Consider the following 13,109-nt stretch of genomic DNA (forward strand, 5'->3'; position numbering starts at 1 on the left):
TAAATAGACACTGTAGGAGCAGGAACAAGAACACACTATTAACAAACCTCGCACACCTCGATATTCAGATGAGTAGGCGTACCATAGCGCGAAATGATTTGAGATCCTACCGGTATGGGAAGCATTTTTGACCGTGTCATTCTGCTTACGTTTGATGTTTGATACCGCTTAGTCTCTGTTTTTACATTCCAAGTGCCGACCGATAATCCTGATGGACCAGTATTTCGGAAACGTCCTGAGGCATGTTCACCGAGCTTCGTCCTGCCAATATAGGATTAAACCCATATAACTGAGGGCCTCTAAGTGTGTGTGTGTTACAGCAAAATGGGCCTGTCTACAAGCAGTGCTCTGGAACTCGGAATAGTATACACCACAATCAACTCAAATTATAGCTTTTTTGTGGTTGGCTTGAAATCGAGTATTTGTCCCAATCAGCAAGCAGATGTAAAACAAACACTTGAGCATTTTTGAAATGAGCTGTTGTTACGCTGATGCCGGGTTGAGGGAATTGCTTCTCCGCAGAAAAGAAAAATCTATGGCGTAATCAGACGGCGAACACGATGGCTTCTCTTAAATAAAGACAGAAACGAGTAACCACTTATAGTTTGTTTGTTTGATTCACATGAAAAGACCAATTATCTGCCGACCGGGTAGTTTTTGGAGGAGTGTTTCAAATGAAACAGGCTGCAGATCACTAGGCCCACCCTCCCCTCTGCTGGGAATAATAGTCTAAAAACCATATTCACCAAAGAAAAGCTTGAAGATGTAGAAAAATGAGTTGACAATGACAGGCTTTGTCTTGTCGCATTTTGCTGGAATGGTACCAAACAAGATGTGTGGGGATTGTCTTCCCTGCATTGGAGATTTGAAATCCTAGATTCCTAACTTTGGCCTGGTTTTGACAAGTTAAATGACAGCAGATACAGTAAATAGTGTGCAACTCAAACAACAGCAGGTGATATGTTCATGTCATGATTTGTATGACTTATGGAGGGAAGAGTCTGGATTGTAAACGTTACCTGAAACTGTGCTGCTGTACATGAGTGACATGGTTGCGGAAAAAAGCTTCAGTTGCTCTCCGAAGTTCAACATAATAAAACACAAACAAACTACAGTACACAGGCCCTGTGATAGTCTATCTAACATGTAAACAGTGTTTCATAATCCCCCATGTCATCCTCTTTTTTCCATGCCGCCAACATGTGTGTATCGTCAATAGTGTTTCATGCTGCCTGCTCTGAGCATGGGGGTCACTGGAGGCTCAATGCAGTACTTCTCCCAGCCAGAGAATACAGGAGGCCCAAACTAAATCAGCTCTTGTAGTCTTATTGTGTTCGGGCATAATGGACAAAGTGAGGAAACCGAATACTGCCGCTGAAAAGGGGGGTTCGTGGGCCCGGCAGCTCACCTCTCCCTCCAACCCCACCGAGCTCAACCGATATGCCACTAATTAAAGAGGGAAATACAGACCGACTGCATTCTCGAGGATCTGGAGAGAAAGTGTGTGCGTTTGCGAGTGTGTGTGTGCGCGTGTGTGTGTGTGTGTGTGTGTGTGTGTGTGTGTGCGCGCGCACTGATTTCACTCCATGACAACACCCTGAGGGGTGCTAGAGAGGTATTGAGGAATGCCAGGAAGACTCTGAATGTCAAGGGAGAGGAGTTGTATTGTAACAGAAAACTGTTGTCATTCAGCCCAACAACCCCCCAATCTACCCCCACTCTCCCTGCTCTCTCACTAGGCCATTCATCCAAGAGGGGAACATGTACATTTTTAGTGTCATGTGATTTATATTGACCATAAATGACCATGGTCGTTGGTAGCTGTGCTGAATGAGCCCTTTTTTTAAAAGCCTGGCAGGCTGAGAAGGAGAGGTGACTCAGCAGCTACAACAGAGCTGGTGATCTGGGGCCGGCTAAACCACGTCTCCCTAAGCGCAAGCTAACCCTAGTTATAGCGTCCAGCGTCTGTCCAGATTTAGTCACTGCTAAATTCAAATGGGTTGCACCACTCACATGTACAGTAGAGCTTAGTAGGCTAACTACTACATATTTATACAGTACATACAATTCAGGTGGTGTAAGTTACAGCGTAACTACTGTAGTAGAACTCCCACTTTACTTCAGAATCGCCGAGGTAATTACCATTTTTATTACTGGGGTATTTTTTACTATTATTACTGGGCTAGTAATAAAATGCATGAGTTTGTGTACATAGTAGCTAAATCTGACCATGTAAAAAAAAAGTAGTTTTATATCTATATCTTAGTTAGAACAAGATTGAGCTAGCAGCAAAGTAGTTTTTTGTTCATATGTGTGGTCTTTGTTTATTCAGTTTGACAGTGCAGGCATGGCAACCTCCATCTCATTACAGAGGCCCTGCAATAGCACTGAGAGGAAAGCTTTCTGTTGATGACCTAATAATTCTTCTGTGGCTCCGCATGAGGAAGAATCCTGATGTGGCACCCATCGATGATCAATTGTTTATTAATTGCTGTTATATTTATTACTTACACTTTTACTATTTAATATTCATTCAACTGTATTCTTAGTATGAATTGTATGATATGAATTGTTGAAGAATTAAATTTCCCTCTAACATCTGACTTATTTCAGAAGGGTTTTTATTTCATTCATTGCATGATACTGTAGGCAGTTTAAGAGCACAGACATCTTCCCGGGTTCTCAGTCAAAAAGTTATTGTAGCCTACATCACTGTATCGTAGACATGAAAGTCCTGGTTAATGACTCATTATGTAGTAGGCCTACATGTATTAATGTTAATGAATTAATTAATGAATGTAGATGAACATAACAGGAGTCGACAAGTATTGCCAAGCCGAGATGAGATGATGACGTCATTACATTACATTAGTCATTTAGCTGACACTTTCATCCAAAGCAACTTAACCCTAACATTAATTGCATTTAACGTAGGAAAAGCTAATGTACTACTACTCACCAGAACTCAAAAGTTCATCTCTTTTCTAAAACAAGTGACTACTGTAATAGCATAATCTTGTGCTGAAGGCAAAGTGCAAGAATAGCAAACAAAACAAAACAAGAATAGCAGGTGCTTAAAAGGGAGGATCGTGGTAGTACTTCTTGAAGAGGTCAGTTTTGAGCCTGTGGCGAAAGATGGGCAGCGACTCTGCTGTCCTGACATCAGTGGGCAGTTCATTCCCCCACTGCGAGGCCAGGACAGAGAAGAGACTTGACCGTGTCGATCGACCACAGGGGCCTCGGAGTGATGGGGCTACCAGTCGCCCTCAGGTAGCAGAGCGTAGCAGTCGGGAGGGGGCGTAGGGTTTGACCATGGCCTGGAGGTAGGAAGGAGCTGTTCCTTTCATTGCCCTGTAGGCTAGTACCAGAGTTTTAAACTGGATGCGAGCTGCTACAGGGAGACAGTGTAGAGAACGGAGAAGGGAAGTTGTGTGGGAGAACTTGTGGTGGTTGAACACCAGGCGAGAAGCTTTCTGGACAAGTTCCAGGGGTTTAAGGGTTCATCAGGGACGCAGCTGTTCCAATTGCAGAAGTCATACTGTGTCCTCCCGTCCTCAGGAGTTTGCACTCCCGAGTCGAACTTTCCAAGTCCGTACTACAAAGTACGCAAGTCCGAACTGAGGTATTGATCATTGCGTAAGTTGGCGTGGTGCAACCAAAATGAGTGAACAACTAGTTTGAAATTAGCTAGTAACAACTTGAACTTAGTAATGACTTATGCCAAACTGGTGCGACCCAGTCTTGAATACCCCAAATACAGTAGTGCTATTCACCACGCCAGGTAAGCTTAAAGGCCAACTGCAAAAGTTCTTTAGTGTTTTAGCGCTAAATAAGAAGTATGGCTAATACTGATCATTGCTTCTCCTGGGTCTTGAGGACATTGGCATGTCAGCATCTGACGAACATACTGTACTGTACAACATCTATAGATCATAATGTAGAAGAAACTGTACAGACAAGCCTTCTAGCATCTGTAGCTACTACACAGCAGTCAGTGAAGAAGTGTGGAGGAAGCAGGAAGACCTCCAGCTCCGTACTGGACTCAGACACTCATGAAGATGAAGCGTTAATCAGCAGGGCTGTCAGGTGCTCTAATTGAAAGCATCTATTTGGCAAGGGGCCTCTCTCTACACCGTATCTGAATGGGCACCAGGGACAGGAGAAGAACAGTGTCTCGTTCTCTCCAGGAAAAAAGGTGTTTAACGTCTCAGAACACGTCCCACGCCCGCATAGGATGCACAGAGCTGCTGCCAATGCTTGGCATTGTGTACTGAATCATGGAGGTACGGTACAATCAGATGCACGCACACACACACGCACGCACGCACGCACACACACACACACACACACACACACACACACACACACACACGCATCTACTTGTGAAGTTGTGTGATGCCTAAAGGCGATAATGTAAGCGCATTACTATCCCTTAAATGAAAATCAATGCAAGCAGCCAATCTGTCTCACTGCAGTCTGTTTACACAGTACCTTACTGGACAGCAACGCTGTCTAGCCCTGCCAAGAAGACGTCAATGGCTCTGTGTGTGTGTGTGTGCGTGTGTGTGTGTATACTTTCTCTCTCCGTGTGTATGTGTGTTTGAGCACAGCAATGTCTCTTTTTTTTTTTTTTTCATCACCGCAGTTCTCAGGCCTGCGGCTTGTGAACAACGCTTCTGTAAGGCTTGTCTACCTGTCGACAGCCCACGGTAAACAACACTACAGCCCCAAAGGAGGGGCTTGTCAATACACACAATATGTGCACCTGCGAGCGCAGCTGCCCAATTCACACCTCCACCCCCCCCCCCGACCCCATCCCATTATAACATTCACACAGTTTTCCCCAACCTGGCAACCAATCCTCACACACATACTGTAGACGCCGCGCTGTTTTCCTCAGGGGATTTAGTTCGTAGCTTTGCAAAGGAGGTGTTTCCAGAAACCTGGCAACCCTACACACTGGAGCAGCTCACGGTGTACCTATATTGACCTTGTGATGAATACTGACCTGCAAAGCCTTGTTACTATAGAAACAGGTGAAATCTTGGGGAGTGAGGCCAGTCACGCTGACATTTCATTCAATAGACTCATTGTACCAAATAAGTGATACAAGGGCAGATACAACCTATTTTTTCATTGTTTTGTGATCAACAGTGTGGAGCTAATCTCCTCATAATTTTGATTGAATTATTTTTCCTCTTTGTATCATTTGCCTTAAAATTGGACTCTTGATACTAGGCTATTCAAAGGGCTGATTAGGGATTTCATTTATTTTGTATGATGACTGTGTTTGCTTTCATTAAGCATGTAGCAATTTTTTTTTTTTACACGTGTTGTGTTTTGTGAGTAAGACTCAATTGAAAATGTGTAATATTTACCACCTGAAGGTTATCTTCTGACTCAGCTCAGTTCAGACAGATGTCAGAGCATACCTCCACCCTACGGGGTTAGGGTCAAGGATTAGGGTTAGGGTCAACCCCTACGGCGTCGCCCGGGGTTATGGGGTCAAGGAGGAGGAATCCCCAGGGTCCCAGACCTGATGTGACCTCATAGTCAGTATCCTTCACTCTCCCGACCCTCAGGAAATATAGATGAACAGAGAGGGGCTGACCTGGCAACCTAAAGGTCGTGCTATGTCCCTGTGTCTCTTTTGACCAGTGAGAATACACTGTTCTTTATTAACGATTCCCAGCAATCTCCCCTCTTTCCTTCCAGTCTCTTCTTCCAACAGAGAACGTTGTTCTTTCTACCTAGAACCCCTAGTTCTGCTCCTCTTTCTCTTAATGCCTTCTCTTAACCTTCTCTCGTTCATCTCTGCTCCCATCACTTATCCCCTTATTGCGCTAAGCCCTCTTCTCTTTCCCCCAATCTCTCTCTTTATCACCCCTGTCACTTTCTCCCCCCTTCTCTCTCTCTCTCTCTCTCTCTCCCTCTTGGCGAAAATGTGATTGTGATTCCCTCTCAATCAGCGATGGGGGGGGGGGCCTGATCCAGCCGCCACTCAGCCTTCTGCCTGCGTCCGACCCGCTGCCCATCACCTGAGATTAGCTGCCAGGGGCCTCTTTACCCACAATACCGGGCGTGAGGAAGACTGGCCTGTCAGTAGCGCGTGAGGGCAGAGGAGAAAGGGACAGGAGCGAGGGAGGGAGGGAGGGAGGAGAGGAAGGGAGGAGAGGGAGACTAAGGTCAGAGAGCCACGGAGCAGGCCGGCGCACGCACAAGCGACCGGGGACATTTCCTGCCCTCTCTCCGGCAGCCGCGGTCAGAACGAGGAGTACGCTCGTCCGACGCACGCTGTGTTAGGGATGAGTTCTACCTGCAATGCGATATGCAGTAATACCGCACCTATAGTGTTGGGAAGCCCAGCCCGCGCTCAGCTAGGGGGGGGACACACAGGCAGAAGGCGCCGCATGGCGACTATCCGGCTTTGTCTGGTTGTTCCTGCTGTGTGTTGAAATCACACTGGAGGGAGATGTTGCTGCTGCAGGCAATTAAAATGCCACTCTCCCCCCCCGGCTACCGGAGGAGGAGACGGACGCGTTAACTTGACACACGTCACCCTGATAAAAAAAAATGCCGGCGCTCACTGGTGTGTCTCGCTACCCGCTCTGTCTCTATCTCTCTTTGCTGTAGCCGCGGCTATATTATAGATGCCACTCAAACACGCGCGCGCACGCACGCACGCACACACACACACACACACACACACACCGTGCCTCTCAGTCACGCCTCAGTAGGGAGGGAGAGCGGCAGTATTACCCCCCCCCCCCCCCCCCCCACACTGAGATCACTGGACGTTAATGTGCAGATGCAGCGCCGACTGTGTGGGACCGTGCCGGGGCGCTGCCAGTTACGGTCATCAAATCTCCTCTCCCGCCCTTGACCACGCCGCCCTGGATATGTGGGACAGGGTGGGGAACTGGGAGGGGAGTGTGACTTTAGGAGGGGGCAGGGAGGGAGAGAGGGAGAGAGGGAGGGAGGGAGAGAGGGAGGGAGAGAGGGAGAGGGAGGGAGAGAGGGAGGGAGAGAGGGAGAGAGAGTGAGAGAGGGTGAGAGAGAGAGAGAGAGAGAGGGAGAGAGAGAGAGAGAGAGAGAGAGAGGGAGGGAGAGAGAGAGAGAGAGAGAGGGAGAGAGAGAGAGAGAGAGAGAGAGAGAGGGAGGGAGAGAGAGTGAGAGAGGGAGGGAGAGAGGGAGAGAGAGAGAGGGAGGGATAGAGAGGGGAAGAGAGAGAGAGAGAGAGAGAGAGAGGGAGGGAGAGAGAGAGAAACTGGGAGAGGGCAAACGCGTTCCTCTGCAGACCCGTGATGAATTTGCTGATATCACAGCTCCCTGTTCCCATACCAAGGAAACTCGTAGTGATATACGAGGACCTGATCGCTGCAGGGAAGGAATGTGTGTGTGTGTGTGAGTGTGTGTGTGTGTGTGTGTGTGTATGTATGTGTGTGTGTGTTTCCCTTAGCTTGCATTTACAGCACCCAGGAAGCCAGGAACTAATATACGAGCTGGCCCATACTGCAGGAGGGTGGCTGACTGTATGTTGTGCAGTGTTCAAGAATACCCTCAATTGTCTTTTGAGAGCGTATATTGACTTGTGTCTGTGTGCCGTCTGCGTTTAGACAGTGATCACGTACAGTATAGGCGAATGCAGTAACCAACTGAATTGGTATCTATGGTACATTATGCAACGGTATAGATCCGGTCCATTGTCTCTATTGGTCAGTTTGCATTCCAGCCGTGGCGATAACCACGATGGCCCCACGCTAAAATGGAATGTTCGCACCTCTTTTAATATCAATCCGCCTCTTATTAGTAGCTGATATTTCAGAAAGCACTGGAGCAACATCCTGGAAACTGACCAGCAAGACCAAACCTCTGTCCCGGCGACGCGGCTGCAGACGGAGGTTATGGGCAGCTATTTTAATAAATGGTAAATGGACTGCACTTATATAGCGCTTTTCCACCTTAGCGGAAAGCGCTTTACAATGGCCTCTCATTCACCCATTCACACACACACTCACACACCAATGGCGGCAGCTGCCATGCAAAGTGCTAACCTGCTCATTGGGAGCAATTTGGGGTTAGGTGTCTTGCTCAAGGACACTTCGACATGTGGACAGTCGGAGCTGGGATTCGAACCGCTGACCCTTCGATCATTGAACCACCTGCTCTACCAACTGAGCTACAGCCGCCCCATAACTGCACCTTATCTGAGTGTCCAGGTCAATGTTTACAAAGATGTGCTGTAGCATTGTCGTTGCCTGGCAACATTCCCTTTTTCAGCGTATCCGCAAATGATTAACAAATAGTTCCATTAAAAATACATTTATTTAAAGTTCGTATTGTCTTTCTTTTTGAAATATTGACGGATAAATGTGGCAACCGTTGTATAAAAGCATTATGGAACTCGAAGCCGTGGGATGACACGGATATCGCCACGGCTAGCGGGAGTGGTTAGGCACGACGTGCAGCGGAATGCTTCTCATTCCATAATGCTTATTATTACCTTCCACAAAGACCCTCCCCAGCCATGCTTATCAATAATTCAACAATCAATAATAATTCAAGAAGCTACGCTATCATCATGAATTACATCTTCCCCAAACTATAGCACTGACCTTAGGTCAGTTTGATTTAACATCTCATAATAAACACAATTAATACACTGGTATCATTTCCGGATCCCAAATCAGCCTAGCATATTCAGCCTCACGCATAATAATGAACAGTATTGAACAAGCTTAATACACCCCCCCCCCCCCCCCCCTCCCCCTCCCCCCCTCACCCCACCTCCCCCCCACCAAGAGGAGCTCTTCAGTGGGATTGCAGATCTGAAAGTGCGTCTGGCTGGAGACTAGAGAGCCATGTTGGATCTGTCAGGCTGCCATGTTGGCTTAGCCAGAAGGGCCCGGGTGCAGTAGAGCATTTCCCACCCACTCTGGTCGGCTCTAGTCCCCCCGTCTGGCTGCCTCAGAACGGGCCTGTGACTGATCCTGACGGGGCGCTGCGTGGGTGTCATCAGCGCCCCCTCTGCCCATCGGACAAAGAGCTGAATACAAAGAGGAGCTAGAACCAGCTCAAGCGAAAGGCGGATGGATGGTGAACGTGATGATGCTACTGTACCGTACTGTACCGTACTCCCGGCTTTATAGTGACAGACTGAGCCCACGTTGCAAACCCCAGGTTCTCAGTTCCACAGCGCGGCGCAGAGAGGGAGGAGCTTCTTACCTTTGTCTAGGGAGGAGTCAGGGGAGTTGAAGTCCATGAGGCTGCTGATGTCACTCCTGTAGCAGAGGTCTGTGGCTGGCGGCTTCTGTCTCTGGTGTGAGGGGGGGTCTGGGGGAGAGGAAACGACAGCATATTATTGTGTCTGTAAAGAGGAATGGGACAGTCGGAGTGAACAGCGTGTGTGTGTGTGTGTGTGTGTGTGCTTGTGTGTGTGTGTGTGTGAGCTCACCCTGGTGTGTGTGTCTACAGTATTGTACATCCGTGCATTCTCACAGGAGGAGGAATTCAAAATGGGTACCGGCAAAACAAACTCGGAGGTATTTAGGAAGGAAGTGATTAATGCGAGCCCACTACGCCCATCATCTTCAAACATTCCTCTCAACGCAAATATAATGAACAATAACTCTCACTGCTCATTTCCTGCGTCCACAGGGCTGTGCCATCCATCACCACGATTACAGTCACCAGGCTGCTAAGGATTCACACGCGCACTTAGAAAAACTGCTGAGATAACATTACACAACCAGGATAACAGATAGTTCAGCTGATAAAGTGCAGCAACGACGAGGAATGTGTGTGATTCCATGGGAGTCACCGTGCAGTGATTCTAATATTCTATTATTCTAATAGCATGGTTAATGATTCTACTATCATGGTTAATGGTTTGATTCTCAACTCAGGGCCATTTAGCCTCCAGATGAATGTTTATGATCACTGTATGTTTTTGAATGAAAATGTGTGGGCTAGATATTTTATACTGCTCAAGAAAATTAAGGGAACACTTAAATCATCACATCTTACCCCCAGCGGGTTAATGATTTTGGTTTCCATTGACCGCTCTTACGTCATTTTGTTCTTAACGAATTACACAATGTAATCAATAAAGATTTTCAACTTGAATACTGTATTTCGTTCCTCGAGATTTGCGATGATGATTGATTTTCCATCATTTCTTTGAGCGGAATAGAAAGCTGGCCACGGTGGCTTCCCTGTTCTGCCTATAAAATGTGCCCCAGCTGCACCTCTGTGGCACGCCTCCGAGTCTCACAGTAAATCCTGCATGTGTTCGACCTCTGCCTCCGCCCCCCCCTCCCTCCCCTCCCCCCCGCCTCCATCATCTGCCCACCGTGGCCAATTAAGACGTCATTATCAGCAGAATTAATTGCAGTAATTGAGCGCAAATGTGTGGGATGAGAGGGATAGTTCCTGGGGGGTGGGGGTCATTATGGCTCGATTGCTCCTCTCCATGCCTGACTTTATGGATATTAGAGAGCCACTAATGTCAGCCTGCTGCCCTGTGCCAGGGCTCCTGGTGAGGGAGGACTCACTGGAGAGGAGAGGGAGGTAGAAGCCATTACTGTAGTTAATTAAGTGCACTAATCTAGCGTGAGGCAGCAGAAATGGAGATGCAGGGAAGGCGCCAAGGTCTCAGTGAGAGTTGGGAGGAGTAACTGAGGGGATTTTCTAAAAAAGAACGAATAACTTTTTTGGAAATAGTACTGCAGACATGGAACAACCGAGCCGCAGAGAAACTCAACTGCAGAATGTCTTTCCAGAGATTTCTATTAGTATTGCTGTATTAGAAGTAGGTCTCTCTAGAAGGTCTCAAGGTCTCAACTATTGTATGACAGGAGATAGAAGTGTTCTTTTATTGTGCAATAGACCTCACGTCCACATACTGTTGCTTGAATAGCTATAAAAGCAATCCATTCTGTGGCAAATTAAACTATCAGGAGAACTGGCATGTTGTTTTTCCCAAGTCACTCTCACGACAAGAACCAATGTAGTGATTTTTTGGTGTCTTGCGAGGTCGCAGCTGGCCCACAATATCCGAGAGCGCTGACGTTCTAGACAGAGCACCATGTGAGCCCAACCCAGCGCATGTGAGAGCCGTCATACAGTAACTCTACAGCCGCGTGAGTTACCGGGCGCCACATCAACACAGACAGAGCACACCCTCTTCACCACAACGGCCTCTAATCCATAACTCGCACAGCATTGGACGAGGCGACGCGGACACACGTGTGGAGAAATGTAGGGAGAACAATCTGATATTAAGTGTCCCTCGCTGCCTTGTCTTCTTCACGCGTACATGCCGAGCCTTGGCACATGAAGGATACCATTTTTATTTAAACCCGAGCTGCGGCCTATCGTATAAATCACGCTGTTTTAGATGATTTATTCAGCCCGCAAGATGGCAGAATGCTCTCCCCCCTCCGCTCCTCTCCTCCTGGCGTCTCTTCCTCCCTCTCTCTTCTCCTCCTCTGTACCCAGCTGCAATATTAACTTGCAAAGACACGGCTCGCCTATCATCTGTGGGAGTGTGAGTACCTGCCACCGGGAGTTAAGGGAGATAAGTCATTTTCTCCAGCTAGCAGCAAATGAGAAACACACATTCCGTGCGTACACTCAGCCACTGCTAATGATGCATACATTATGCTAATTCAAAGCAAAATGGGTAAAAGAGGAAAAACCAAGTTATGAAGTTATACTGGTTTTCTTGTTTGTTCGGTGGTTGCGGTGACTGAGGAGGCTGAAATGGGAGAAGATAATCAGCTATTATTTGTCATTTATTTGATCGAAATGAAAAGATCAAAAAAGAGAGTGGATGTGTACCCGACGAAATTTTATGCGCCTTCAAAGTGTGTTGAGGAAGCTGATGTCATGTGGTTGATCAGTCATGAATAAAACTGACTGATCTCTCTGTTACTGTACAACATCTTTGTCGTGAATTTACTTCCGTGAAGATGGTATTTACTTTCACAAACGCTAGCAGAATATTAATTGTCACACAAATACAGGTGCATATCCCAGATTAGTTATGTATTATGTACCTTGAGATAAAGGCCAACATGGAAGAACAATGTAGAACAATGAACAATGTATCAATAATGAGCTATATACAGTAACTAGTCAAGCAACTCAGAGAAAAAGCGATTTTACTCTGATGAAGTGATTAATTCTATCTCCCAAGATTCACAACCCATGTGACTTGTTAACACAATTGTAGAAATTGTTGTGTAGTTGCCAAATAGTGCTCCATCAGAGAACTATTCTGTTCTCCTCATTGACATCATGACAAACACAAAGCCTCCAGGTTATCATGCCACATACTGTATCTTCACGTTGGCTGAGGATCAACATTAAGCCTACAATATTCATACATTTCATCATCTAAAGATCAGCTAATGCACACATTATACAGCATGTATGCACACTACAATGTATAGACTATACTGTAGACGGAGGACCTTTACAGTAATCACTGTTGAGGACTTGTTGAGGTTGCAGTAACGGGTACTTGCTCTTGAGGACCGATGCGATAATGGTCTTCTCGCTTTTTTGGATGACACCTTATAGACTACGAAACTATGTAAGCTTAGGACTGGTTATGTAACTGAAATATATCTGTTATTGTCTCTGTTTTTGTAGGAAAAGAAACATGCTGGCACATACTTTCCATTTCAAATCAACAACACCCTATGAACACTAACAACAATGTTTCTCCATGTTAACACTTCTTGGCATCCAATAAAAGACTCACTTTGGTTCAAGAAGTGTTTCATACAGTCTGTGTGGGTTTACAGTCCACCTTTTGGCTGCAGAGGGCTTTAGTATGGAGATTCACTTCTCCAACAAGGACCCCCACTGTAAACCCGAGACACTTCTCGACAGAGGACGAGGATAAACTAGACCTGTCTTATGGGCTGGGATGGCTGATTTCTGTTCAGGACTGGTTATTAGGACGGAATCAGCCATGCCACTGAAAAAGCTGTGAACTGAAATGATGAAATGAATAATGTCTGATAAATTAAGATAGGTCTTGTCACCTGGACACATCAGTTCCAATACTATCAATGCTAATCCAGCACAATAAGACCGTG

At 46.6% G+C, this 13,109-nt stretch overlaps 1 protein-coding gene across 4 annotated transcripts in view; it reads right to left on the reverse strand.

Moving 5' to 3' along the window:
• Positions 1 to 13,109, reverse strand: part of kazna (kazrin, periplakin interacting protein a) — a 96,775-nt gene that overhangs the window by 35,336 nt on the left and 48,330 nt on the right. For all 4 annotated transcript variants that reach the window (XM_084462110.1, XM_084462109.1, XM_084462113.1 and 1 more), the window contains exon 2: positions 9,226 to 9,333. In XM_084462110.1, coding sequence (XP_084318236.1) covers positions 9,226 to 9,333 — 108 coding nt within the window. The remainder of the gene's footprint in view (positions 1 to 9,225; positions 9,334 to 13,109) is intronic.

This window comes from Borostomias antarcticus (assembly GCF_949987555.1).
Source record: "Borostomias antarcticus genome assembly, chromosome: 3".
Taxonomy (NCBI): Eukaryota; Metazoa; Chordata; class Actinopteri; order Stomiiformes; family Stomiidae; genus Borostomias; species Borostomias antarcticus.